Genomic DNA, 25,122 nt, shown 5'->3' with positions numbered 1-25,122 from the left:
AGATCTGTGAAAATTTTGTCATAATTGGCAACAGGCTTTTGGGGAGCTGCAGAAAATCAACCAGTAGAAACGACTCTGCTAAATCACTGAAGACAGGTATATTCCAGCTGGTTTTTAATGCTTTTGAGAAAACTTGAAACAGCAGACAAAGTTTACAGAAAATTTTCAATCTGAGTCTAAAAATATTTAAATAAGAAAGATAAACTTGCCTTCTTCCTCATCTAGAAGATATGAATAAAGGAAAAAAAAATTGAATAGAGAAAATGTGATTAGTAGAGAACTGTTAGTCATTTCATTATTTCATATCAGAAAATAACATGATGCACTAAAGCATACCAATAACGTTCAGAAAGATACTTAAGAGATTCAGAACACTATTTAAACTGCAGAAAATAACGAGAAAAAGCAACAACTTAGAAAGCTAAAAAATAATAACTCCTCACTACTAAAGGCCTTATGTTCTCAGTCAGTGCGTGTTTTATTTCATTTTCCACATCTCTTCCCCATAATTATACTTTCAGAAGGCTATATAATCTGTGTGAATGCAGCATTTATACAAAATTTGTAACAACAGAAGCACCCCACAAAAGATACAAATAGCAATAAAAATATTAGTTTATTTTTTAATAAACATTAACGCTCAGATTATGCAAAGCTAGCAAAAGTCAACATGGAGCACCAGCAATCATGGCTGAGCTGTCAGTAGGTGTGTTTTAGAACAGGACTCAGTAAGTGAATCTGTTTCCCTTACCGCTGCAGACAAACTCCCGTTTCTGGACCTCGGCTACGTTGTGTCCCCGGAGGTGGGACGGCCCCATGCACTGGGTGTAGAGGCCAACCCGTGGCCGCTGCCGCAGCCAGTCGGACAGCCAGGCCAGGTGGCAATCACAGTAGAGGTTGTTGGAGTGAAGACGACTACATGGAAAGAAGCATGTCAATACCTTTAAATTAGGAAGAACAAACAGAAAAAAACCCAACTTGCCCAGCGCCCCCCTTCAGCAACCAACTATGCCAATTTATTAATAAAAATTGTTAATGAGGCATCAATTTTTCACATCTTTCATTGAAAGTCTGGGAGTTAAACGCTAATAAATACAACTCTACAAGCAGCAAAATTATCTTCTATTTGTGGTCTAATTAATTAGAAGAAAAAAGAAAGCTTCCTAATCAAGTATACTATCTGTAGTTTCTTTTCTCTTCTCTAAAAGAAAGAAGTAAATATACAAGAGCTTGAAAGCTGCCATGGGACTCTTTAGTCCAGATCTGTAGAAACAGCGAATAAGACAAAAATGTCTCAAGTAAATTGCCCTATAGTGTTAATATACTGTCATAGAAAAAAGAATCAATAAAAGATTTGGTTTCAAATTAGATATATCTGTAAGTCTGGCCATTATTAGTCTCTATAGAAACAGCTTGTGAAATCCCTTTAACAGGTCATATTAATTTTCTGCTGAACAAGACAGAGTAATAACTCAATATAAAACACATTCTTTCACATCCCTTTTCTGATTTCCTCTCTTTTTGTTTAATCACAGAAAGGGGGATTAGCTGCTTTTGGCTCCTAGGGACCTACGTTCTAAGCAATGCCTGAAATTGAAAGACCAAAAGCATCAAGCAATGGAATTAAGTAAGTTACCTCTCTTTTGGCAGGGTCCGACACAAGACTGTGGCTTCTTGCCAAGTGGCAAAAAGCACTTTTGCGTTGATAAAATATCAGACAAATGTATTCACTAAATTAGGTAAATTACTTTTCTCTGCCTCTTACTTTTCTCTGGCTCTTACATTTTCTCAAACTACAGAAAAGGATGTCCATAGCTATAAATCAAATCGTTACTCAGAATCATCCATAACAGTAATGTCATTTTGGTCCTTTTTAGCTGATGTGCTCAATCCTAACTAAATAACTGGAAAGGAAGTGCAAGAAAATCAGAATTTAGAAAAGTGGTTTAATTAATCCATTAAAAAAAAAAATCTGTACAGCAACATGAAATGTGTAACCAACAAAAATAAAAGTTGTTAACTAACTCACATTTTTTTTCCCCATAAATGGCTAGAAATTAAATGCAATGCATTTTCCTGTACTAATTCTTGAGTGGGTGCTTTGCAAATATAGCTCACAGTACAGCACACTCATTCAGTACAATCTGCATCCAGCTGTAGGCAAGTACCCCATAGCAAATCAGAACTAATGCTGTTGAAATCAATACGGTTATATAAGCATATTCAGACTGGAAATGGGATGTTACAGCTATAACCTAGAATTCTGTGTGTCCATTTTCCTTTGTTTCTAAAATAAATATTTAAAAGATGAAATATGCCACCAAAAGAGTGTAAATGTTGCTAATTTGATTCACTGAAATTTGTGGTTCAGAATATAAACTGTATTTGAAGGTTTAAAAGAGGTACAGCCATTCATGTTTTCAAGTCTCAGATCCAAAAGAGTGGAATGAAATCCTATTCTCAAAATGTAATTGAGGCCACCAAAAGCCCATGGTCAGCATGATTTAAGTACTCTTGTATTTGTCCAAGCAAGAATAGTTATAATTCTGTTATGAAATAACAGAACTACTCACCTGTGTGAAGCTTCTTCAGTTACGAATGGTATGTTACCTCTAGTGAATAGCCCTACTGATTTCAAGACAGTTGTGCAACCCAACATGAGCAAAATAAAATGGACAGGCTCTTGGTAAAAGTACTTCTTTTACAGTAAGAGCTAATCTTGAACTCAGACAGAAACATCCCATTCATTTTTTATTCCCAGTTCACTGGAAAACCTGTTTGAAAGAGTCTCAAGACTAAACCTTGATATAGTCTGGTTTTGCCACTCAAGACAATATACATTTATTTGTAGTTCCATATAAACATATAAAACAAATAACCCCAAACTGTATCACTTGCATAAATACTCTTTTCACTGTTTTGTTTTAGAAGCTTGAAGTGTTCTTCTGTGAAAGTTATAACCTCTAAAAATTGGGACCTTATTGTAAATGCTGACACAACTTTAATTATAATAGCACTAACGGATGATGCTATAATTTCATGTTACAAAGAATGTTGGAAAGCCAGCTTAGTTTAATTAGGTCTGCTAGCAGTACAGTAATAAAAGCATAAAGATTTCCCATTTATCACATCTGACAGCCAATCAAAGACTCTTCCATGTTCCTAAATGAAATGTGACCCATTCAATAGCTCAAACTAAAACAACTTTTTGACTTTCAAAAAATATCAATTTCTTTCTCCGTATAGCTGTAACATATAAAAGAGAATCCCCCTCGCCCTCATCTTTTCTGTTAGAAGGTGAAGCTTTTCTGTGACTGAATCCAACACTATGGAAAACTCAGTTGGGAAAAGGCCATGAAACCATTGTCACAGAAGTATTCATCTCACATCCTAAAAAAGCTGATGGGAAAGGATGCAACTGCTTCTTTATCTTCTGAACCCCAAGTAACAGCTTTGGGGTCACTTATTAGTTTTATCTTTCAGAATTAGCTGCCATACACGCACACACAGACTTCACACCCATCAACCTCATGATATCTCAATATTTTTTTAATTGAGCTTATGCTTTTTTTGCCTGTGTACTGATTATATTATAGACCACTGACAAAAGTTGATAGAGGAAAAATGATATGCTGGACTGATAAAAACGACAGCCAGTTTCAGTGGGACTACTTACAATGTTCTCAGTTTGGGCATATGGTTGAAACTTGCCACAGACAGTCGAGTGATGTTGTTATTGTTGAGAGTGCTGCAAAGTCAAGAAGAACTAACATGTTACAGTTATGTCACATTTACTACACTTCTAAAAAAGGCATAGCTAATTAAGATCATGGTGTACTGTTTCTATGGATGGCTATCAGGTAAAATCCCACGCTTTTAGATTGCTTTATCTCTCTATTCAATCCCTGGTAAAACATTATGGTTTGACAATTCCATTAATAATCCCAAGTAATTTGAGGCCCCAGTAACCTATCATTCACTTAAACGGAGCTTCCGCCAATGTTGAGAAAATCTATGGCATTCAAGCTAAGGTTGTCATCCTGATGCAAAAAACAGAGTTCTTGGAGAAAATTCATTGATTCTAGGACTCCTGGTTTCTCTTTCTAGCTTCTTAGAGTCCATATTTTTTGACAGAGGACACAAGTACAAGATCCACCTGTTTTTTCAAGAATTTTAGGAAGAATTTACCTCTGGGCTGCAATTAGGTTTTTTAAGGAACAGAGCTGCTATAGAGGATCCACAGCTACAGGAACAATAGGGGAGCTTCTGCTATCCAATGGAAGGAGTCAGGAATCTTAGTACTTTAGCAAATTAATAATTTAAATTTTAGATAAAGTGCCTGGAACTTGAGATAGGAACTAGGAACAAATCTTAGACAATTGTTGGCTCGCACATACATGTTATACTTCGTAAGTACAGTTTGTATAGATAATGAAACTTTATGAAAGATCCTGTGGTTAAATACTGTCCTTAGGCTGCAAATAAAATGCAAACAAGCTTGACTCCAGAACAAGGGAATAAGTGATAGAATATACAGTTTTGACTTAGAGATTACTCATTTGAGCAAAATGAAGAAGGTGCTCTGGGATTTTAAACACGTAACTATAGCACTAAAAATTAATAATTTCCACTGACCAACCCTTTTTTCCATTTTGAAACAAAAAGTGGTTTACTTTTTTTCTTTTTTCTTTCTTTTTTAAAACCACAAAGTGTAATTTGTGGTCATTTTTAATGAATGTTTAAGTACCCTCTGATCCTGAAACACAGAAAGATAAATTCACAGCACTCCAAACAGGATTGGGCTATACACCTCCACATTAACCAAGAAATTAATTACTGGTGCAGTGTGCTGCATTTTACCTTTGTGTGCTTACTCATTCCACGTCCTAAATGTTTTCTTCACTGGGCATAAGGGATCTCCCCTGTATGCCCTTAGGGCTACATAAGGAAAGAGGAGAATTATCAAAAGAAAAAAAAAAAAATAAAAGGGGAATCATACCCTTTTTCAAAACTGAACAAAAATGAAACAACAAAAAAATGGCCAAGTGGGTATATCCACATAAGGTGTCTTAATGAGTAAATGACAATCAGTAAATCTTGGCAGGATTTTCTTACAATGTCCACAGGGTAAATGATAGCTCCCATAATTCTTCCTGAATGATTTCTTACAAGGTTTTAAAATCATATCTTTCAATTAAAGGAATGGAAATCAGTACATATTTTCATAGCTGTTAGCTGTTTGAAGAAGGTGTATCTATAAATGTCTTAATTTGCAAATTCATATATTTGATGTGTGCCTTGCTATTTTGCACATATGAACTATTTATTTTTGAAAGGGTACAGAAAAGTATCAGGAGTAGGTGGAAAGGATACATAAGGAATTAAATAATTTTCATAACCATTTCTATCTAATGATGAATACACTTGATTTCATTAGTGAGATGTAATTAAACAAAAAGCTGGCTCAATATTTTTACCTAAGCATTACATACTATTGCAAAGAGTGTGATGACTGAAAAATATTTTTTTTAATATGACAGCATTATGTATTTTCCCATAGTCACTGTTTCCCCAGTACAGCACATTTTCTCTTGTGGGGAAAAAAAAAAAAAAAAAAAAAAAAAAAAGAGCAGGAGGAAAAGGAAAAATATTTCACAGAAACAGGGAGGATTATACCTATAATTGCTTTCATCTTTCAGAATTGTCCAGATTTCAGGTTGATTTTGTATCTTTATCACTAACAGTCTCTGAGATTCTGGAATTATTTAACCAATGCTAGACCTGTTACTTTGATAAACATTTCAAACTGTCACTAAACAGGACTACAACTGAAGTAACTTTAAGGATTATTTAAAAGCTTAATAATATACTTGTATTTTGAAGTAATATACATATTCTGTTACTAGATAGAATAATTAACTCCAAATGAAAACAAAATAGGTAGTCTTATCGCCTGTTCAGTGCATATACAGTATAGTCTGGTCTACATATCTGTTTCTTTAAGCCATATTGGAAACGAAGCTGAACTAGGTACAAAGTCCTAAGTATTTGAAATCTCTATCTCTATTTTTTAAAAACTTAATCTTTACACCTTTGCTTATCACATAATTCAAGATAGCAAACATTTAGTTGTATATTGAACAATGCTAATATTCTGTGTTTACTCATTCACAAAATACTATCTACTTTTTCAGCAGACTATTATTTTAGCAGAGCTTTTTTCCTTTTTTGCTTTCATTTAAATCGATGTGTAAATTTTTCCACTGACTTGAACTGGCAAAGATGACCATTTTAGAACACTAAAAATTGCAAGCATTAAAAAAATGCAGAAAATATTTCAGTGGTTTTTAAATAAACATTTAACACTTTCACTTGTAAAGAAAGGTTTATATTAAAAAGACATAACAACCAGATTAAGCCATCACTGGAAAAGTTATTCTGTCATATATATAAATTCCAAGATAAAAATCTCACAAAACATCAGATCTACTGACAGACAACCAGCAATTCATCAACTTCACAGTCAGATGTAATATTGAACCTAGAGTACATTTTACATGGCTTTATACCAGAAAGATAACAATAGGCTTGTTATTCTATAATTACAACATTAAAAAAAATCAAATTTAGCTGTCAGATGAATTGACTCATATGAAAACCCAACTATTTCTTAATAATAAAAAACTTTACCACTAGCAGCTCACATATTCTTTGGTTTCTTGGACATATAGAGACTATCTACTGCCAAAGAAGCTTCTTTACCTCAGAGTCTTAAAAAAAAAAAACCCAAACCAAAACCCAACAAAAACCAACCCTTCCTCACCCCCTTGACAAGTTGTTGTGATTTACCAAGTGTGATTCAAACTGCCATGAAATAACTCACTGATACAGAATGTCTTTCACTTGTCTTAGTGTAGAAAGCTCAGACAAAATGTGACATTTTGACTGACAGAGCAAATATTTCAGGAACGTGTCTAGTGCCACAAATTCTTTGGTAACTGAGGCAGTTTGCTCATTACAGTAACTATTTTCAGGTCAGGGGTCACTGATGATAATTTTGTCACCTTTAAACCTCTCTGATGGCCACTTTGAGACAGTGAGAAAAAGTATGCAAAAGAGTATTGCAATACTAACCTTCAGTGACATAAAAAAGATATTTTTCTACACATATACATGTAAATGCATAAAATTTAAAAGTATTTTAAAAAGCAGTTAATGTGGACACGCTAAACATCTTAACACATAACAGTAGTGGTTGATAGACAAGTGCCTCTTTGAAAATATCCAGATTGTCAAATTATACACAGCACATTGTTCCTTAGAGTCAGAAAGATCAAACTGATGTCATGAGTATACAACAAAGGCAATCCTGAAAATGTTCAGCACTTCAGCAGTAATGGATAATTCACAAAATCAATTTGATTCATTAATATTTCCCCCCTCATTTTAAAAGGAAATATATTTTTCTTATAGTGTCTGCCATCTGCCTAGTTTGTTTTTCGATTTGGTTTTTTTCTGGTTGTTTTAAATTCTGTGTAATGGTTGTCTTGCAGAGTAGAGGGATATCACTGCCTCTACACACATTTTTACCATTTTGTAGCACATGGCAGTGGATTATTTTAAGACATCTTTTCACTAGACCATCCTGACACCAGGCTGCAGCTTGTAAGATAAGCTTTTACATTAGCGCTCCCCAGATACCGAGCTCTTGCTACAAGTAAGAGATACAGGAGTACTTACAGCACTTCCAGGTCGCGCAGAGCCCTAAATGCCCCATCTTCAATACAGCTGATCTGGTTGTAATCCAGTTGCCTGTTAAACAGATTAGGGAGGCATTTGTAAGGGAGAGGAGCACTGGCAGCGAGTGTTAGGTGCAAAGGAAGGCTCCTGCAGGGCCAGTGGAGCCAGGCCGCGCTCACGGAAGCACTCTTGCAAACACGCTCGTACGCTCCAGACTGTCACACAGCGTGCTGGCCTGGACGCTGCCACAGAAATCCCTTTTTGTTCTGAACTGTCTGCGCAAAACAGCAGCACTGGGAAAGCTCCAGTAAATAATAACCGCACCTTATATTAAATGCCAAAGAAATGCAATTTCATTACATCAAGAAAAGCTATCCATTAAAAGCTCTCAGCATCATCTTGCTGAAACAATTTCATTAAGGTAAAGGACGGTAAATCACTTAATGTCACACGCATCCCCTCGGTGACCTAACAGAATCCATTTATCAGAGCAGCCCAGCTGCATGTTAATTCCACCCGCCGCGTCAGGGACTGGCGAGAGACACCACTTTTAGGGGTCCCTCTGTGTGCGTGCACGCCTGGACTGGGCAGGTGGTGTGGGGCTGTGGTGGGGGGATTTAGAGCAATTACCATCTAGAATATTTCTAAACATAGACATAGTAGTGTCCAAGGTATTTACATACTTGGTTACTTATCTCCTTTAATTCTGCTCCAAATGAAACCAGTATTTCTGCTGTAACCTTCAGTACGTGGTTTCCTACGTACTTTGTGCTCTCTGCAATTTTATGCAGATAGGATCTTGTAACAGAGCACTTGAATTCTGGACATAAAACTCAGCAATCCATCCCATACATTATTAATCTTTAAGTATTAAGTTATGAAAAATTTACATTCATTTCTCTGAAGAATATTATTACCTTTTCAATTCAAAACATTGACACATACTGCTCATTTAAAAAGTCTGCTGAAATGAAGAACCATGCAAATACAAAATCCCAGTTTCTCTCCTTATAAAAGCTCTTCCTATAAATACTGCCATGGCTTGTGCATTTCAGGGCATGACTTGCAAAGATGATACAACCTCACTTTAAAACGGTACCTTGTCAGTGTCAGATAATATGTATCAGTAAATATATGTGAACAATACTAGCAAAATGAACAAAATACAAATGAACTCTGCCCTTCTGTCTTCAATTATATATTAGCTAGCAGGGCTAATGAGGCTTTTACTAAAGCATTTTCTGTGATTCTTCTGAATCTATGATAATGTTTCACTTTATTAATAAATCATCACACCCACTGTTGAGTGTAATGTACCAACTTCTGTAAAGTTCTTCTAGTTTTATGCACATTTCTCATCTGAATTATTACTACATAGGAATAAAATACTGACGTCACTGTAACAGTGGCTGTGTTTCTGTGTACTGAAAGCTAAACGAAAACTATCCTTTCCTGAATATGATCTTTAATCATTTTGGTGCAATGTTACAGCACCAGTGCTGCAGTGTTGGAATATTTAAGCCTACTTTCTCAGGCTCCTTCAATTTTTACTAATGAATTTCATTTAACAATTAAGTTAATAGCCTTTTTATTTTAAAGAGGTAAAATATATACACAGTACAATTCTCTAACCTCTTGAATGATTTATCAAAGCTATTTAAATTAGTACAATGGCATGAAATGTTACCCTTGACACAATACAAAAGAGAAATTGTTTCCAGACAAATTGGAAAAATCTTTTAATGCCATCAAATTTGCCTAATGCAGTCTGCAGGTTAATCTGTAAAAGGGTGAGCTGTATGTTTGCCCATATCTTATTATCCTTAGCTGTCCATGTATAAATCAGTGCTGACACAGCTTCTTCTAAATCATCCATATTATACACAAAGGAAAATCTTTTAACAGTAGAGAAAGAACTTGAGCAAATCTTGTCTGAAAGATTCTGTGATCTGAAAGAAATCACAAACTGAAAGGCAGATTTCTTCCACTAGACTGGCAGCAGTTGTGGTGCACATGAAAACTTTTGGATTTCTTCCTATAATGAGTCACTACAACCACTACCTTAGTGAAGGGTGAGTTTTTTTCATTTAACCCTTCTTACCAAAAAGATTACTTTGTTTACACTGAACTAATTAGTTGGTTTTGGTTTGCGGGAAGGGAGTTTTGCATGGGGGAGAGGAGAAGTACTTCCTAGTGTTATAAATTATTGTCTTTGAAATATACTACTGTCTTTATGTTTTAGATGATCTTCCGTCAGTTATGACCATGATATAAAACAATCAGACACACACCATGAAGAATAATTCACATTAGATACATTTTTTAAGCTATGAAAGGTACACGACTTTGAAGACTGTGTCTGGCTTGAATAGCAATTTATAGTATTTGTGTTAAAGTAAAGATATCCACTGCATATATAATTCAAACAAAAAGTTAGACAATATTTCACAACCAGTATATCATTAACTTATTATGTCCCTCTAATGGTTATACTGAAGAAGTCTGATTTTTTTTGGATAAGACTGGTTCCTGATAGCAAGTTGTGAGAATGCTAAGACTTAAGACATAAGCAAGAACACTAGAGAAAAAAAGCACATACTTCTCTAATTTTAAGTTACGTTTTATAATTTGTTTTTAGCACAATGACTTTCAAAACCACACATGAAAATCTACAATACTATAATGAAACTTTTCTCACCACTAAATTATTAAGCATACCAATAATCCTAACTCCATTTTAGAAAGCTTTTTTTTCCCCTGAGAGTTTCTTTTCTTCTTTTCAAATCATTAAAACACCCTGGGAGCAGAAGCTGATCTGATATGGAACTGCAACTCTGGCCAATCCTCATCCTTCCCCTCTCCCCAATCTCTCTCTCATCATTTTCCTCCTTTGCCCCATCGCCATGTTGGGTCTTTCCTATGTGGGATCTCTCCATCCCTTTGGAAAGTCACTATTCATTTCCACCCCTTCTTTCACAAAGCAGCTGATTACCTTTGTCAGTGTCATTCATATGAAGCTCAGAAAACATCAAACAACAGCTGTTACACTCAAAATCATTGCATTGTCACAGAGAATTAAATAGGTTTTGCACTCATATCTGCAGCATTACCCGAGTATTCCATATACTTAATATATACTCACTACTCTTCTGCTGTTTGAAATGTTTATGTGAGTTCAGCTATAAGACCTAGTAAGAACTAAATAAAAAGCATTCACCTAGTAAGAAAAAGTCTGCTCTAAAATGTTCTTTTTTTATTGCTTTTGCTGTCACATCTTACACTGTAGAAACATGTTGCTACCTTCTACTTTCATCCTGTATAGCATATTTTGTCTACGAGATAATGAAAAATAAATATATAAAAATAAATGTTATCTCACAAGAAGAGCATTTAATAACTAACAGAAGATATTGCATACATTTGAAAACTACTACCCTCATACAGAAAATACTGTTATCTGACTGTCAGAACACCTTCTTTACTCATTCATAGAGGCTGCATTAAGACTTGGAACAATTTCAGCCAATCTGTCTCCTCTACTCTCCTGTTCGTCATGACTTGAGGACACTCTGTGGTCCCATGCAAGATAGCACCATGCAGCTTTACATTCTTCTCTTTTGTTCAGAAATGATTACATTCCCCTAGTGTATCAACTTAATGGTAAACATTGTTTAAGAAGTCATCAGAAAAAGTCAAAAGCCTTTTGAGATCCCTACAGTAGCTTCCTCACCAGTAAAACTATTAGAAAACGTTTCTAGTTACAGCACATTGTACGCTGGATTTCACACCATTAATTTTTTTCCTTGGGAAAAGAACAGAGTGCACAAAATTTATTACTGCAAGACAATTTTTGGAAACAGTCATTGTTTTTAATGTCTCCTTGTATTTTTTACAACAGAACTGAATTATGTTTCTTATTTCTCAATTCCCTTCTCAATTTCAAGAGGAATCAATAATTTCAGGGGCATTAGTTGAGAAAGATGCAACAAAATAATGTAAGAATTTATCCTAAGTTTTTATCAAAGTTTAGAGAACTGCTTGTTTCCTGTGACTATTTATTGCGATTATTCTTTCATTTGGAAGTGAAGTGCTTCTTTTCTACTTCCTGTTTATTTTGCTAACATAGTTCATTTTGCTCTTTGCTAAATTTCCCTGTAAAACATTTTGAATGAATACTTTGTTTTTCCTAATATACATAATACAGCAAATGATTAACTTTTCTCTTACCCCTAAATTAAAAAGCAAGACTTACAAATACTTCCAGGTAAGGCACACTTACTGAATAAACAAGAAATAAAAGGGAGAACAGATGTACAGTTCAATAGTTCCACTCCCTCAAAGTTATCTAGCACTCTACTTGGCTGAACCCACAAGTATTTTCCAGGAGCAAAACAAAAAAAAAAAAAAGTCAGTATGAAACAGAAGAATGCCATGAAAAGGAGGATGAACACAGAATGAACAATCTGTAAGTTATATGATGTAAAGATACCATCACATTGGTATGACTTCCTAGAAATAGTGCAGTTTAGCAAGTAGATGACAAACAGCATCCAGATCATTGTAATGTGGTGAGCACATATATTCCTGTTCTAGCGTGGAAGCCATACTAAGCACATATCCCATGAAAGTCCTGTTAGAATGGTTTCTTTAAATATGAATTAGAATTTCTTTATCTGTAGAACCATTTCCACTTAGTTACTCTACATACCAACAGATCTCCTTGCAAGTCTCCTTGACATGATTATGCCACCCCGTTTAGCCGTTTAGTAAAGCAGAGGCACCCTCACCTTCCAAAGTAGTGTAGATAAAAAAGGGCCTAAAGGCTCTTGAGAGTCCAGCAAACTTTTGCATGAGACTTTAACACTAAACATAAGAATAAACTACTTTTCTTTGAAATTCAAATCTTCAAAGGGGATTTGCATTATTCACAGTACCTGACATAGCCAAATAAAATTTAAGGATAAAATTGAATCCAAGTCCTCCCACAACAGAATTTATCAGCTCAGTTCAAATTAATCTACCTCAATTTGCTTTGTATTACCACAGGAAAATCTACGGGAAGCTACAGAAACCATAGCAACATTTGTTACTTTTCCTAATAAAAACATAGGCCACATTTTTCATTAGAGTAAATTCAGATACCACGTAAAATTTTGTGTAAGTATTGGCACTTAGCAGATGGAATCACACCTCCTTCAGCTGCCTAGGTTTTATTCAAATAATATTTATTGTCACTCAAATAAATTTCAGAGAGATTTTTAGATTGTACGTATTTTACACTTTTCCTCAGTGGTTCAAGTGCTAAAAAAAGACTTGCAAGGAAGTTCTTGATTCACAGAGATCTCTGATTTGAAATGCATCTTCAAAGCCAAATGCTCTGCTTGACTTAAAAGCACAATTGACTTTAACATTTCATAAATTAATTTGTTGACAAAAATAAATTGTTTTAAGCAGGTTAAATTTTAGGAAAGTAATATGTAATGAAAATAACCACTTTAAAAATAGTATTGAAATTGTACTTATTTAAACAGCCAGAAAGAACAGCTTTTTTCTCAGAGGCCACAACATCACTGACCTGTTTGGCAACAAGAGTTTTAGGAGGCACTAGAAAAGTGTACCTATTCTTTTCTTCATTCCTTCATAGCTATTTTGAACTTTAATAAAAATCTTAAGGATACTCTGAATATATTTTTCTAACATCCTGTGAAAATCCCTCTTTATGTATACCTGAAATGCAGGTGGCTGAACAGACTAGCAGTTGAATTAAAATTCCCAGTAGGAACAAGCATGAGAAATACGCATATTCTAAATTGCTAAAGTATGGCTTAGACAAGCAATGCATTTGGATTAGCACTCGTACCAATGAGTAGACAAATATACTTCCAGTTGCAGCAGAACTTTGAGCCTGATCCGAGAAGAAATCAGTATTTTTAGCAGGACGCTGTTGTTTTCGACTACTAATAAAATTGAACTTCAGAAAAAAAGTCCAATTGTTGCCAACAAAGATTCAAAATTCACTTACGCCTTTAGTGACACCAACAGTTTCAAATAATGCACAATAGGTATAAAAGAGGCATCAGGGCAATACCAAGTAATACTAATCAAGGTTTTTGGACAAAGCTTAGTGTAATGAGAGGGACTTTGAGTGGATGCTGGTGTCTTTCTCTCTTCACTAATTCTCCATATCCCCAGCCAATTTAATCTGTGAAGCTACTACACTGACTTGCAGTCTTTATCCTTGGGGTGACAGCTACAGTGTCCCCCACTTGCTGGGAAAAAATGGAACTGAATGGACACAAAGGCAGCAAAGAAGAGAGTAGTCCAAAGTAAGGCCAGACTGTGACAAGAAAAACAGGGCACGAGATACTTGCAGGATTAAGATCAAGATACTTTAATCAAAATACTTGGCTAAAATATTCCTTGGTATTTTTGGTATCATTTGATGTTACATATATTTAGCAACACAATTCTGCCATGATGCTGGTGTATTCCCTTCCCTCTTCTGCCAAATATCGATTACACAGCAGAAGAGAAAGCTGAAATCTTAGAAAATGTTGTCATTCAAACAGAAATAATCATGAGACCAGGGGCCAAAATCTATTTCTCAAAAACTAAGCATAGCACTATTGTTCTTTCAGTGGTGTTCCACATTTGTTCACTTTTTAAGCCCAGATATTTTTCTTCCTAGTAACCAGATTCAAGACGCATCCAAATATACAATCTGGGAAGCTAAAGCATTTTCTTAGCATCTTAAACACAAATAAAATTCCTGAGGTTGGGGAGATTTTAAACATCTCTCACATCAAGTGTGAGTACTGTATCACCAGATAGTTACGAAACAATAATTAACACATATATTAAAAAATCTGTGTTTGATTTCCAATTTATACTGATTTTTTAAAAAAAACCCCAACCAACAGTGGGTGCCACTGTGTTCTCTGAAGAACCTAACTCTCACTTAAAAGACAAGAGGCAAGAAACAAGTTGGAAAATGGGAAATTCCAATTACATAAATTACATATACAGTAGATTTGTGAGGACTGATGTTTTGTTTGGTTGCTTTTTTTTACTATGGGAGTGTGGCAGAGTGCCTGGGTTGTTGATTCTCATAACATCTTTCCCATTTTATTTCTTTTATCTTCTACAGAATCTGTCCTGTAAACATTATTCAGGAGATGTCCAGAAAGGAAATATCATGGCCACATTTTATGGAAACTATACAGCTTCTTCTGAGAAACATCGAGAGGACTCTAGAGATTACATATGAGCAGGAAATCAAAAGATCGCAGTGGTATCATCAACCTTAAAGGAAGCAATTTCCTTCTGATAATCTGAGTTAACATCTAATTTTTATTGCCATAGGAAGGCTAGAAAAACATACAATAAGATGTCTTCCAAAATATGGCAACTCCTAATTCGGATGAGGAGGTATGTAGGGGGAATGAGAGAATTGTGAGTCTACATTTAGAAACCTAAAATATGCAATCAGGTCGAGTTCTTTGAAATTCATTAACAGCCTTTGAAACAGCTTACTCGAGCTACTGTATGGGATGGTTATCAATCATTGTATTAAAAAAAAAAAAGGTCTCTATATTGAAATTGATGTAATTAATATTGTTACACAAAGTAAATCTTGAATTTCCATGATGTTTTCTAAAACAGGTTTCTTTACTCTTTGTACCTTCACCTATCTCTTCCATAAGTGTGGCTAACCTCTTTAACATTATGCTCAACTACTGGGCAATTACAGAAGAAACGCCGAAATCAGAATACTGAATTCTGTTCAATTCTCCATAAATATATATAAATATTTGGTTCCTGGGCTTTAGGTTAATCACCCAATAGATGCTAAATTCCTTCATAGAATCATAGAATAACTTACGTTGTAGATGACCTTTAAGATCATCAAGTCCAACAATAAGCCTAACACCGCCAAGTCCACCACTAAACCACGTCCCTAAGTGCCACATCTTTTAAATACCTCCAGGGATGGTGATCCAACCCCTTCCCTGGGCAGCCTGTTCCAATGCTTGATAACCCTTTCAGTGAAGAAATTTTTCCTAATATCCAATCTAAACTTCCCCTGGCACAACCTGAGGCCACTTCCTCTCATCCTACCACTAGTTACCTCGGAAAAAGAGACCGACACCCACCTTGCTACAACCTCCTTTCAGGTAGTTCACTTCACAGTTTTCTGTGTTTGCAAAGTGATGCTTTCTATACCTATCACTTAAAAACTGTCTCCTTAATTTTGTTGAACAATGAAATAAAAATAGTAAAATTCTTGCCATCGCCTTTTTAAGTGTAATGTCCAAGGCTAGATGGAAGCCTAGGGTTGAGATCGCCTTCTTGCCCAAGCTTCTGGAAAGGCACAACAGCCTGATCTAGTTAACATAAATGCTGTGCTAGTATCCACTGAACTCACCCCATAAACTCACTTGTCATTCTGATGCTCACACATACATCTCACACAACATAAGGTACTCTTTCTTATAGGAATGTAGGCAGCATTTACAAGACAGAGAAATCTATTTCTTAGTACTTTCAATTGTAGTCGTATCATAAAGATTTCAGATTAGGGGTTTTGATGGGGTTTTTTTTTCCCTTCCCGCCCCTCCCCAGCAAATAAAGAAATAAAGAAAGATATCCATAGCATTTACACTATGACAATAAACTATGTGCCCCAGATACGATTTGTGGAAATGTTATGGTGGCCTTTATTATTTTTCTTTTTTAATTATCTCCCAAAAGAGAAAAGCTTTAAGGGACAGATCTACTGTTTTATTCAAATTTTAGACATAATTCAGGATCCTTACTTTGAAAATACACACCAAAATGTAAGTATTATCTTAGCTAAAGATCAGCATCCTAATTCAGTTTCTGACTGGAGCTATCTCACAACATACAAGTATACTTATTATATTCTAAAATACTCTCCTGCCACTAGAAAATTCTCAATGATGCTGTTAGTGTTACTACCAAAGATCCTTTCTGTAGCTGTAACAATTTTCAAATATAAAAGATCATGCAGAAAAATGCAGGCTTCTTCTTGTAGCCAAGCCTCTTTTAGACCATGAATAATGATGGGACCGGTTCTGAACAAAACATGATAAAACATCAGTTAAACAAAGTAACAAAGCTACTTTGAGAAGCACTTGCGTGTTTATGAACATAATAGATTTGAACATAATAGTTTTTCCACTGAGATGTGGTAGGATTTCACTGCAGGGAACAAGCATATCACAAACATGGTTAAATAAAAAAAAACCCCAACATTTCTAAATATCTTATAAAGTAGGACAAAGTCTTGGGCATTCTGCTAAATCTTTAAAAAAAGTCCTCCTAACAGATTTGTGTGCAGTGCTGTTGGCAGCAGAATGAAGCAGAGTCCATCACAAGAAGACAGAAATGCAAAGGGCTTCCTGTCCAGTCCCCTCCTACTGGGGATACAACATCACATCGTCCCCTTCGTAATCACAGAGCACTTTGTTTTCAAAGTACAACTAGAAAGTTCATCTTTCTTTTAACAGTGACAACTTCAAATAATAAAAAGTATTTCAATAGAAACTAAACGAAACCCTCATGCAATGGCCTAATATTTCCCTATTTTTATTGATGCCATACAACATAGCAATTATATTTTTCACAGCTGCATCACACCGTGGCAGCTCCATTTTCTTTCTGGAACCCACCAGCGTTTGTTCTCTGTCTTTGTTGGTTGTTTATAAGTGATGAGTCCTCAGCTTATAACAGGGGTTTCAGCTTTTGAGTGCATGACCTTGCATTTCCTACTATACAAGTTCTTCACAGTCTTCAGGTTGTTCAGCTCTTTCAGCCCACTAAACTGATCTACCACTCTAAATAGAAAGTTGCAAAGTCACTTCTTTCCTTTGTCTGGAAACTCACATAGGTCCACATTTAGAAGTCATAGGAATTCAAACACTGCCCTTGAACTTCAGGGTCACTATCTCCAGGAAAGCAAGTACCTGCCTTTTAGAAAAGACTTACTTTACCACAGAAGAAAACTGTGTAAGAAATGTAGTCACACAAGTACAAAAATATATGCTAGTAAAACCAGATTACAGCATGATTTTTCTTTCGTTTATACAAACAGAAAAAAGGCAAACACTTAGACCCAATGCAAAAGGATTTTTTCTACACGAAACAATTAAATGTTTAAAATAGCCTGACATTCAAATATTAAACTCAGGTTACGATAAACAAATAGTTATAATGCTTTGTTGTACTCAACTCCATTTCAGTGTTTTAGGTTTCATACAGGGCTATTTTAGGATGCTTAAGATACATTAGATGTATTTTTCCAAAACAAATGGTAAGTGTTAGTTTTATGCAGAGATTCCTTAAGCAACTACAAAATGCTTAGGAAGAAGATAACTGATACAACAAAATGCCACTGTATTGACAAAGCATTGTCATCAGAATATATAAAAGAAGGAGGAAAAGACTTACAGATTTTTTATGTCTACTGCTCCTCGGAATGCCTTCCTTGGTATCGCTTGAATCTGATTTTCACTAAGATCACTAAGAAAAAAAAAATTAAACTTAAATTCTGCCATACATATTTATTTCTGTGTATAAAAAAAAGAACATATAAGAGAATAATTTCAGTCATTATCATTCAATGTTTCCAATGAAGTTTATTTTATGTAATTTAACAACAGAAGCCAAAGTGATTTAATTTTTAACTGTTTGATTTCACTTTTCAAGCCATTCCAAACCCACAACATCAAATATTTGATAGTATGTTCAGCTTTATGCAAGGAAGACTGTAAACCTGCAAAAAGAACAAGTAGCAAGCTGTTGAGAAACAACTATCGAGCCATGTAACGTCTGAAATCAATATATTTCTGAATTTTGTTTCAGAGTGACAAGCATTGTATATTTTAAAAGGTGTTAAAAACCATCCTGCAGCAGACAATCTAATGCTCCTCCCCAAAATCCCTGCATGATCAGCCATCCCAGGCTATCTGAAACTAGTATCTTTTCCAAAATACTTATGAAATTCTTATTCAGTAGGAATTTTTTCTCTAACTATAAATAAACAACACTTTTTTTTCTGAAATTCAGAAGTATTTTTGGCCTTCACAGTTCCATATTGGAAATAAAAATCTAGGGAACGGAAGTAAAGATAGCAGCAGAAGATACAGAAGGAAAAAAAAAGAAGAAAATAAAACCAAACTAGATTCCAGGGCTTCTCGTTTACACTATGCACCAGTAACAAGTATTGCAGCGCAACAGGAGATGATCAATATATTAATGTCATTACTGCTATATCTACACTATGAGCAGTTTGGAGGTTTCACTTCAGACAACCAACAGTTTGCTACCCTGGACCAAACATATCTGCCACGCACATGGTTCACAAATGTCTGAAGGTCTTCAAAGGGACATGTCTACCTTGATGTCTTAAAATTATAAAACCAGACCTTCTTTTGGAGGCCTTCAGAGATACATCTATCTATAGACAACATGGGGAACGCAAGAAATTACATGAAGAGGCTTGCTTGAGCATCTGAATAAAATTTAGAAACAAATCAGATGCATACAGGCTGTATGCGTCTCTCTCAACAGGAAAATTAAAGTTTCGCAGTGTCTTGCTTTTTAGAGACACCTTTTAGATGACCTTTTCAGAGACGGCTTTTAGGAGAAACATTGCAAAATGGTGCATAGAAATAAGAGATTTAGATCAGATGAACTGAATAAGCAAGAATCATTTAGTTGATTAGACATAAACACTCATGCTTTTGACATATCCTTTCCCTAGAATGTAATCTAGCATGAGCTCATATTTTCAGTCATTACTAATCACTCCTGAAAATCTCTTACAGATTTATAAACTTAGAGAAAAAAAAATGTGGACTTTATAAAAACCCTACACAGCCCAACTTTAACAAAATTATCAATGTAATGCTTTTGAAATTAATTTTACATACATTGACAGCAACTTTGTTTATCCAATTCACTGTTAACTTATGGAAAATCACACTCTATTTACAAAATCTTTGATAGTTCATGCATCTAACTGCACTGTAATATCTTGAAAAGTATATTTAAAACCAGACACAATTTTACTATTAACTGTGTCTGAACAAAGAGAATCTGTGAACTGTGATTTAATTTTCGAGCCACCTAAGTAATCTTGAAATGGAATATGACTGCACTGCTCTGACAATAAATTCAGTGGAAATGAATGAAAAAGCAGCCTTCAGCATTTGTTACAGTAACATGATTTAACAGCCTACTTCCTTTAAAATATTCCATTATAAGTATAAACAGCAAATATCTATATTTACACTTCTGTTTAATTGACTAATATGTTTTACCTATGTAAAAATTGTGCATAAACCGGTTAAGTTAGCAGTAGTGATTTGTATCTTGATCAATGATTAGTTTGTTATACATATACACATATGTATATATCTACGGAAAACACTGCCATAAATATATTCTGCAGGTAATGGTGCATTACACTTTTTTATAACAGTTCATAGAGTACCATTATTCACCATTTTATATAATTAAAAAAGTGGAAGATGAACAAGACTGAGACAAGATGTAAATTATTTTTTAAAATTTCATTAAAAATACCAATGGTAAAAACCTTTCTTTCCTTGACTAAATGCAAATCTTAGCACAAATGCAAGGACTTACAAGTAACAGCTATTGAGCTAGGTTCCTCAATAAACAATACACTGAGGTTGTATGTGTGCATATGTATGTCTGTGTGTATATATGTGCAAAAGACACCAGACTAACTAATTGAATGCTAGATTTACCACTGAGTCCACACAGTAAACACCATTTCCATGTAGCACAGGCTGACGTTGACTAAAGTACAGTGCTCCTTGCTAATTTTAGCACATTTGAAACGTAAACTACTTGATTGCAAAGGTTTCCAACCTTCCATGCAAGGCACCGTTTAAAGCACCCCTCTGAATGTGGAGGGCTAAGGTTGGCAAATGCTGTTTTCCAAGAGAAATTTTTTTTGCAGTGCATTTGTTGGTTTGTGAAAGTTTCTTGAAACTGTTTATGTAACAAAAGTGGAAGCTATTAATTCATTTCTTCACTGCAAAATTCTACCTCATAAAAATATTATTTTCAACACACAATTTAAGCCTAGTTGTAGCAGGAGAGTTTTTAGTAATTATTTATTGATTCCTTCAAGTTTTCATCTGCTCAGTTTAAAAAGGTTTCCTTATAAAAGCCTTAAGGGGCTTAAACAAACATTTAACCTTTTCTTCTTGCATAAATTACACCAACATTTCACACTGCAGACCCAGGACTCAGTAAGTAGTTGCTGTGTGGTCTTTTTTTATAATGTTTTAACTCATTACACTGCAATTCTTAGATTGCTCAAAAAAAGAAGGTCACAAGCAGCACAGGGTGCACTGTGACTTTCTGGAGAAATGGGGCAAAAATCTATTTTGTAGATAAAATCAGACAATTTTGCAGGCCATTATGTTACATTGATTTGACTTTGCAGCTTATATTCTGCAGTGAAGAAAGGTGCAAACCTCCTTTTCAGCCTGGTAGTCATTGCTTTCCTGCACTAACAACTACGTGAACTTCACCTCTCTTTTCAAAAAGAGGCAGCATTTGAATACTGAGTATAATTTATGATGGCACTTGGTACCCCTAAAATGAAAGAGGCTCTAAGCATTTCAATAAAGCCACTAAACAACAGAACATCCTACTTCTACAAGAACAAGTCTGTGTTTTTGAAAGAAAAAGCATGAACCTGTCTCCACATTTGTAACCAGCATTCTCACTGAGAAAATTCCATTGGAACAAATTATTCTCCATTATGATTACAGCCCAAGACCTTACATCGCATACCTCTGGAACAGCAGAACTGATTAAAAGACGTTTTGTCTACAGCTAGAGTTAAAAAACCAAGGCTATCCTACAGAATTTTTTTAACATAAAGCAGAATGGTCTAGTAAGATGCTTTGATGAATTCCATCTGTATGCAGATTCTAGATGTCCTACAGGCCTCTTCCAACTAAATTGTTCTCGACTCTATTATGCCATTATTAGAGAGACATATTTCAAATTATTAAGTCTAAAGCAGAGTACCTTAGACATTGACCCTTCAAGACAACTCCTTATTACAACTTTGTGGGCTTCCCTCTGTTCATTCACTGTCCGGCAGCGCAGCCCCAGACACCCGGCCTCTGCCACGCCTTCCCGCTCAGACACCACCGGACCAGCGCTTGGGGCCAGAACTGCCATATGGAACTTTGGTCTCTTTCAGTGTCAGCTGTCCTCAAGCAGAGCTTTCAGGCTCGCTTCCTCAAGCCAAAAGGCTGCACAGTAATATTGGGGTTAAAAAGCAGATTTGCACACAAAAAGCCATCTGGGCAGGTTAGGCTGGCGGCAGCTGAAAGAGGGTCTTTTCAAGAGAAGGTGCAGATGAGCAGCGGTGCTGCACTCACCATCCCTTTTAGAGCGGTTTGTTTCAGAGATGTTTACGCTGTGTATATGTCAGGCATTCTTCTGAGTTGTAATATTCTGGCTGCAACCCCATTTTCTCAAAACAAGAAGACCAAATCCATGTACCAAACAAAGCTGAATCCCACTCTAAATAAAGATACAGAGAGGAAAATGCACAAAGATTTCTGAATTTTTACCCAACTACGGTGATTCTTGGAAAAACTAGCACACTTTTTTTTCCCCCTTCATAGAAGGTCAGGTGTGTGTTTCTAAACCAGAGACTTAATATGTTGCGCCTATGTTGTAGTTTGACCCTGGCTGGGAACCAAACTCAACAACCGCTTGCTCACCCTCCCCTCTCCTGGGGATGGGGGAGAGAAGTAAAGGGATAAAGGGAAAAGAGACTTGTGGGTTGATATAAGAACAATTTAATAGCTAAACTACAATAATACCAGAAATAATAATAATTATGACAATAATAGTCATATATACAAATATACAGATGAGTGATAGACAGTGATGCTGCTCACCACCCAATGACCAGGGCTCAGCCCGTTCCCAGATAATGATCCCTGAAACCGCAATTCTGGAAAGGAGAGAAGACCCTGAGTGTCCGAGAGACCCGAGATGACCCTGAGAGAGGGGCAAGCCAGAGGGAGACAACCCATAGCCAGAGGGCAAGCTTCTGGATAGTCCTCATCTATATACTGGGCATGACGTGCATGATATGGAATACAACATTGGCTAATTTGGGTTTCAGTCCTAAAGCTGAGGTCAAATCCTAAGTCAGTAATTGGGACTGTGCTCCCTCCCAGCTTCTCCTGCACCTGCAGTCACTGGCACAGCAGAGAGGCTGAAAAGTCCCTGACTGTCCTGGCAGCAACTATAAACATCAGTACGTTAATAGCCGCCTTCTTAGCACAAATCCAAAACACAGCCTCACACCAGCTAGTAGGAAGAAGTTAACTCTGTTCCAGCTGAAACCAGGACAACCTAAATAACTTTTTTTTTTTTTTTAAATTAACATAGTCGACCCAAGTATTCAAACTCAGCAATAAAACCAGAGAAATATTATGGCCTCTCTAAGATCCATGACCAAATAAGTACTGGAATTACTGTGTTTACATAAAATATAATCATTATTTTTTACACAAAACTCGGTCAAGGCAATTTACATGCAATGCATACTGATAATCACATATGCCTCATCTTTTAAACCAATTTCCAAAGATTAAGTATTTAATTCTGATATTTTCAATGACACTACAGTACAACTTGTCTGATTTGAAATTATGCATGAAAGAATGTATATTTCTGTATTCCACAAACTGATGAAATAGGAAAAAATATAATAACAAAAAAAAAAGAAAAGAAGCCTCTTAGCTTACCCTCCCCCCAAAAAACCAGCTTCATTTCATGTATTTAGTTATTTTATTTTTTTTGCTTCAGAATACATAAATAACCATAATGCATTATGCGTTGTGGAAATATCAGAAAGACCTTGCGAAAACCTTGCTACTACTAAATCCTTCATAAGAACAGGACAGAAATGGTACATTTCTATTTATCATAGTTTCTGGTTAGTAGATAGAAGTATATCAGGAAAAACCGTCCAACCTAGAATCCTGCTAACATTTGAAATTCATACCAACAGAATATAACCTACTCACACAGAAAACCTCAATAACCTATATATGCTGCTGCTTTTTTTATCTGAGGATAAAGCCCTCAGATAACCTGACATTAATGAGCCTGACAGAGTGCTTCAGCTCTTAAAAAATGCAGCCAGTACTGCATTGCAGCTATTTTATTACTCACCATGTATGGTTCCCAGTTGAATATCCCATCTACCATTAAAAGGAGTGCTAAATTTTTAATTATATAAATTGAAACACCACATACAATATCTATATCATACCTTGTTAAGGCTGTATCACAGTTTTTCTTGTGTGGCTCAAACCATTGTTCATTCTGAAACAATAAATCTTTTGAAGATGGCAAACCTGCTTATAAATTTAATTACTTGTAATTTTATTTTCCTCTATGGTTTAACCTCCCTCTGTGTCTGACCAGCGATACCATAAATCTATACTGCCATTCTCTACTTTGTAAAATGCTGGGTACTGGGAATGAGTAATGTGTCCTGATTTTTAAAGGAAAAGGCAGAAATACTGAGTCCAACTAAGTATTGAATACTTAACAGCTTATTTATGCCAGTTTTTAAAAACAGGTCAGAAGGTGACTATTCCATGATCAGCATCCTTAACAATTATTTAAACCTGTCTGACATGAATAAACTAAGCATTGCTTAGTATTTCTCTCTGACTGAAACTAGCTAACCATAATCTGCATTAAGTCCCTCACGCCCATACAAGGTGGCAAACTATCATAGCTAACGAGAGTACAGGGCATTCAAAGAAATAAACAGAATGAGAATTGCTTTAAATTAGTTGACTGAAAATCAAATATATGAATATGGACATGGGGATTTTCACTTGGAATACAAAGGTGGTGAAAAAAAATATATATGTATTTTCGAATAGGATAGGATAATTTAGTTGGAAGTGACTAAAAAAGTAAATGGTCAAGTAGGTTTTTTGTGTTTTGCTGGATCTCTGATTTGGATTTCGCTCCTAAAATGCCAGACAGTTTTCCAATTTCTAGATTTGAATAATAAATACATATTTCTTCTCTATATTAGGTGGTTTGCATTATTGTGGAAAACTTTTCATCAGATTTTTTTTTTTACTGCTCATGAACCTTCATTTATCATCACACCACCATACTCGTAAATTGCAAAGTTCCAATATGACCAGGAATTTAATCTAAGACCTTTTGTGAGTGCTACAGAGGCATGCTTTGGCAAACACTAGTTTTATTGCATTAGGATAAGGTATGTAAGCATGAAAATCGTTTTCAGAAATAGAT

The 25,122-nt window shown here is 35.4% G+C and overlaps 1 protein-coding gene across 1 annotated transcript in view; it reads right to left on the bottom strand.

Moving 5' to 3' along the window:
- SLIT2 (slit homolog 2 (Drosophila)) overlaps nucleotides 1-18,282 on the bottom strand; it is a gene marked incomplete at its 5' end in the record, with an annotated part of 112,033 nt that extends 93,751 nt beyond the window's left edge. The window contains 4 exons of the mRNA XM_010081372.1: nucleotides 752-915; nucleotides 3,677-3,748; nucleotides 7,741-7,812; nucleotides 18,211-18,282. Of these exons, the coding sequence (XP_010079674.1) occupies nucleotides 752-915; nucleotides 3,677-3,748; nucleotides 7,741-7,812; nucleotides 18,211-18,282 (380 nt within the window). The remainder of the gene's footprint in view (nucleotides 1-751; nucleotides 916-3,676; nucleotides 3,749-7,740; nucleotides 7,813-18,210) is intronic.
- Between the last annotated feature and the right edge of the window lie 6,840 nt (nucleotides 18,283-25,122).

This window comes from Pterocles gutturalis, unplaced genomic scaffold, assembly GCF_000699245.1.
Source record: "Pterocles gutturalis isolate BGI_N339 unplaced genomic scaffold, ASM69924v1 scaffold18004, whole genome shotgun sequence".
Taxonomy (NCBI): Eukaryota; Metazoa; Chordata; class Aves; order Pterocliformes; family Pteroclidae; genus Pterocles; species Pterocles gutturalis.
The sequence above is the reverse complement of the archived record's forward strand: the minus strand, read 5'-3'. Positions and strand labels throughout refer to the sequence as shown.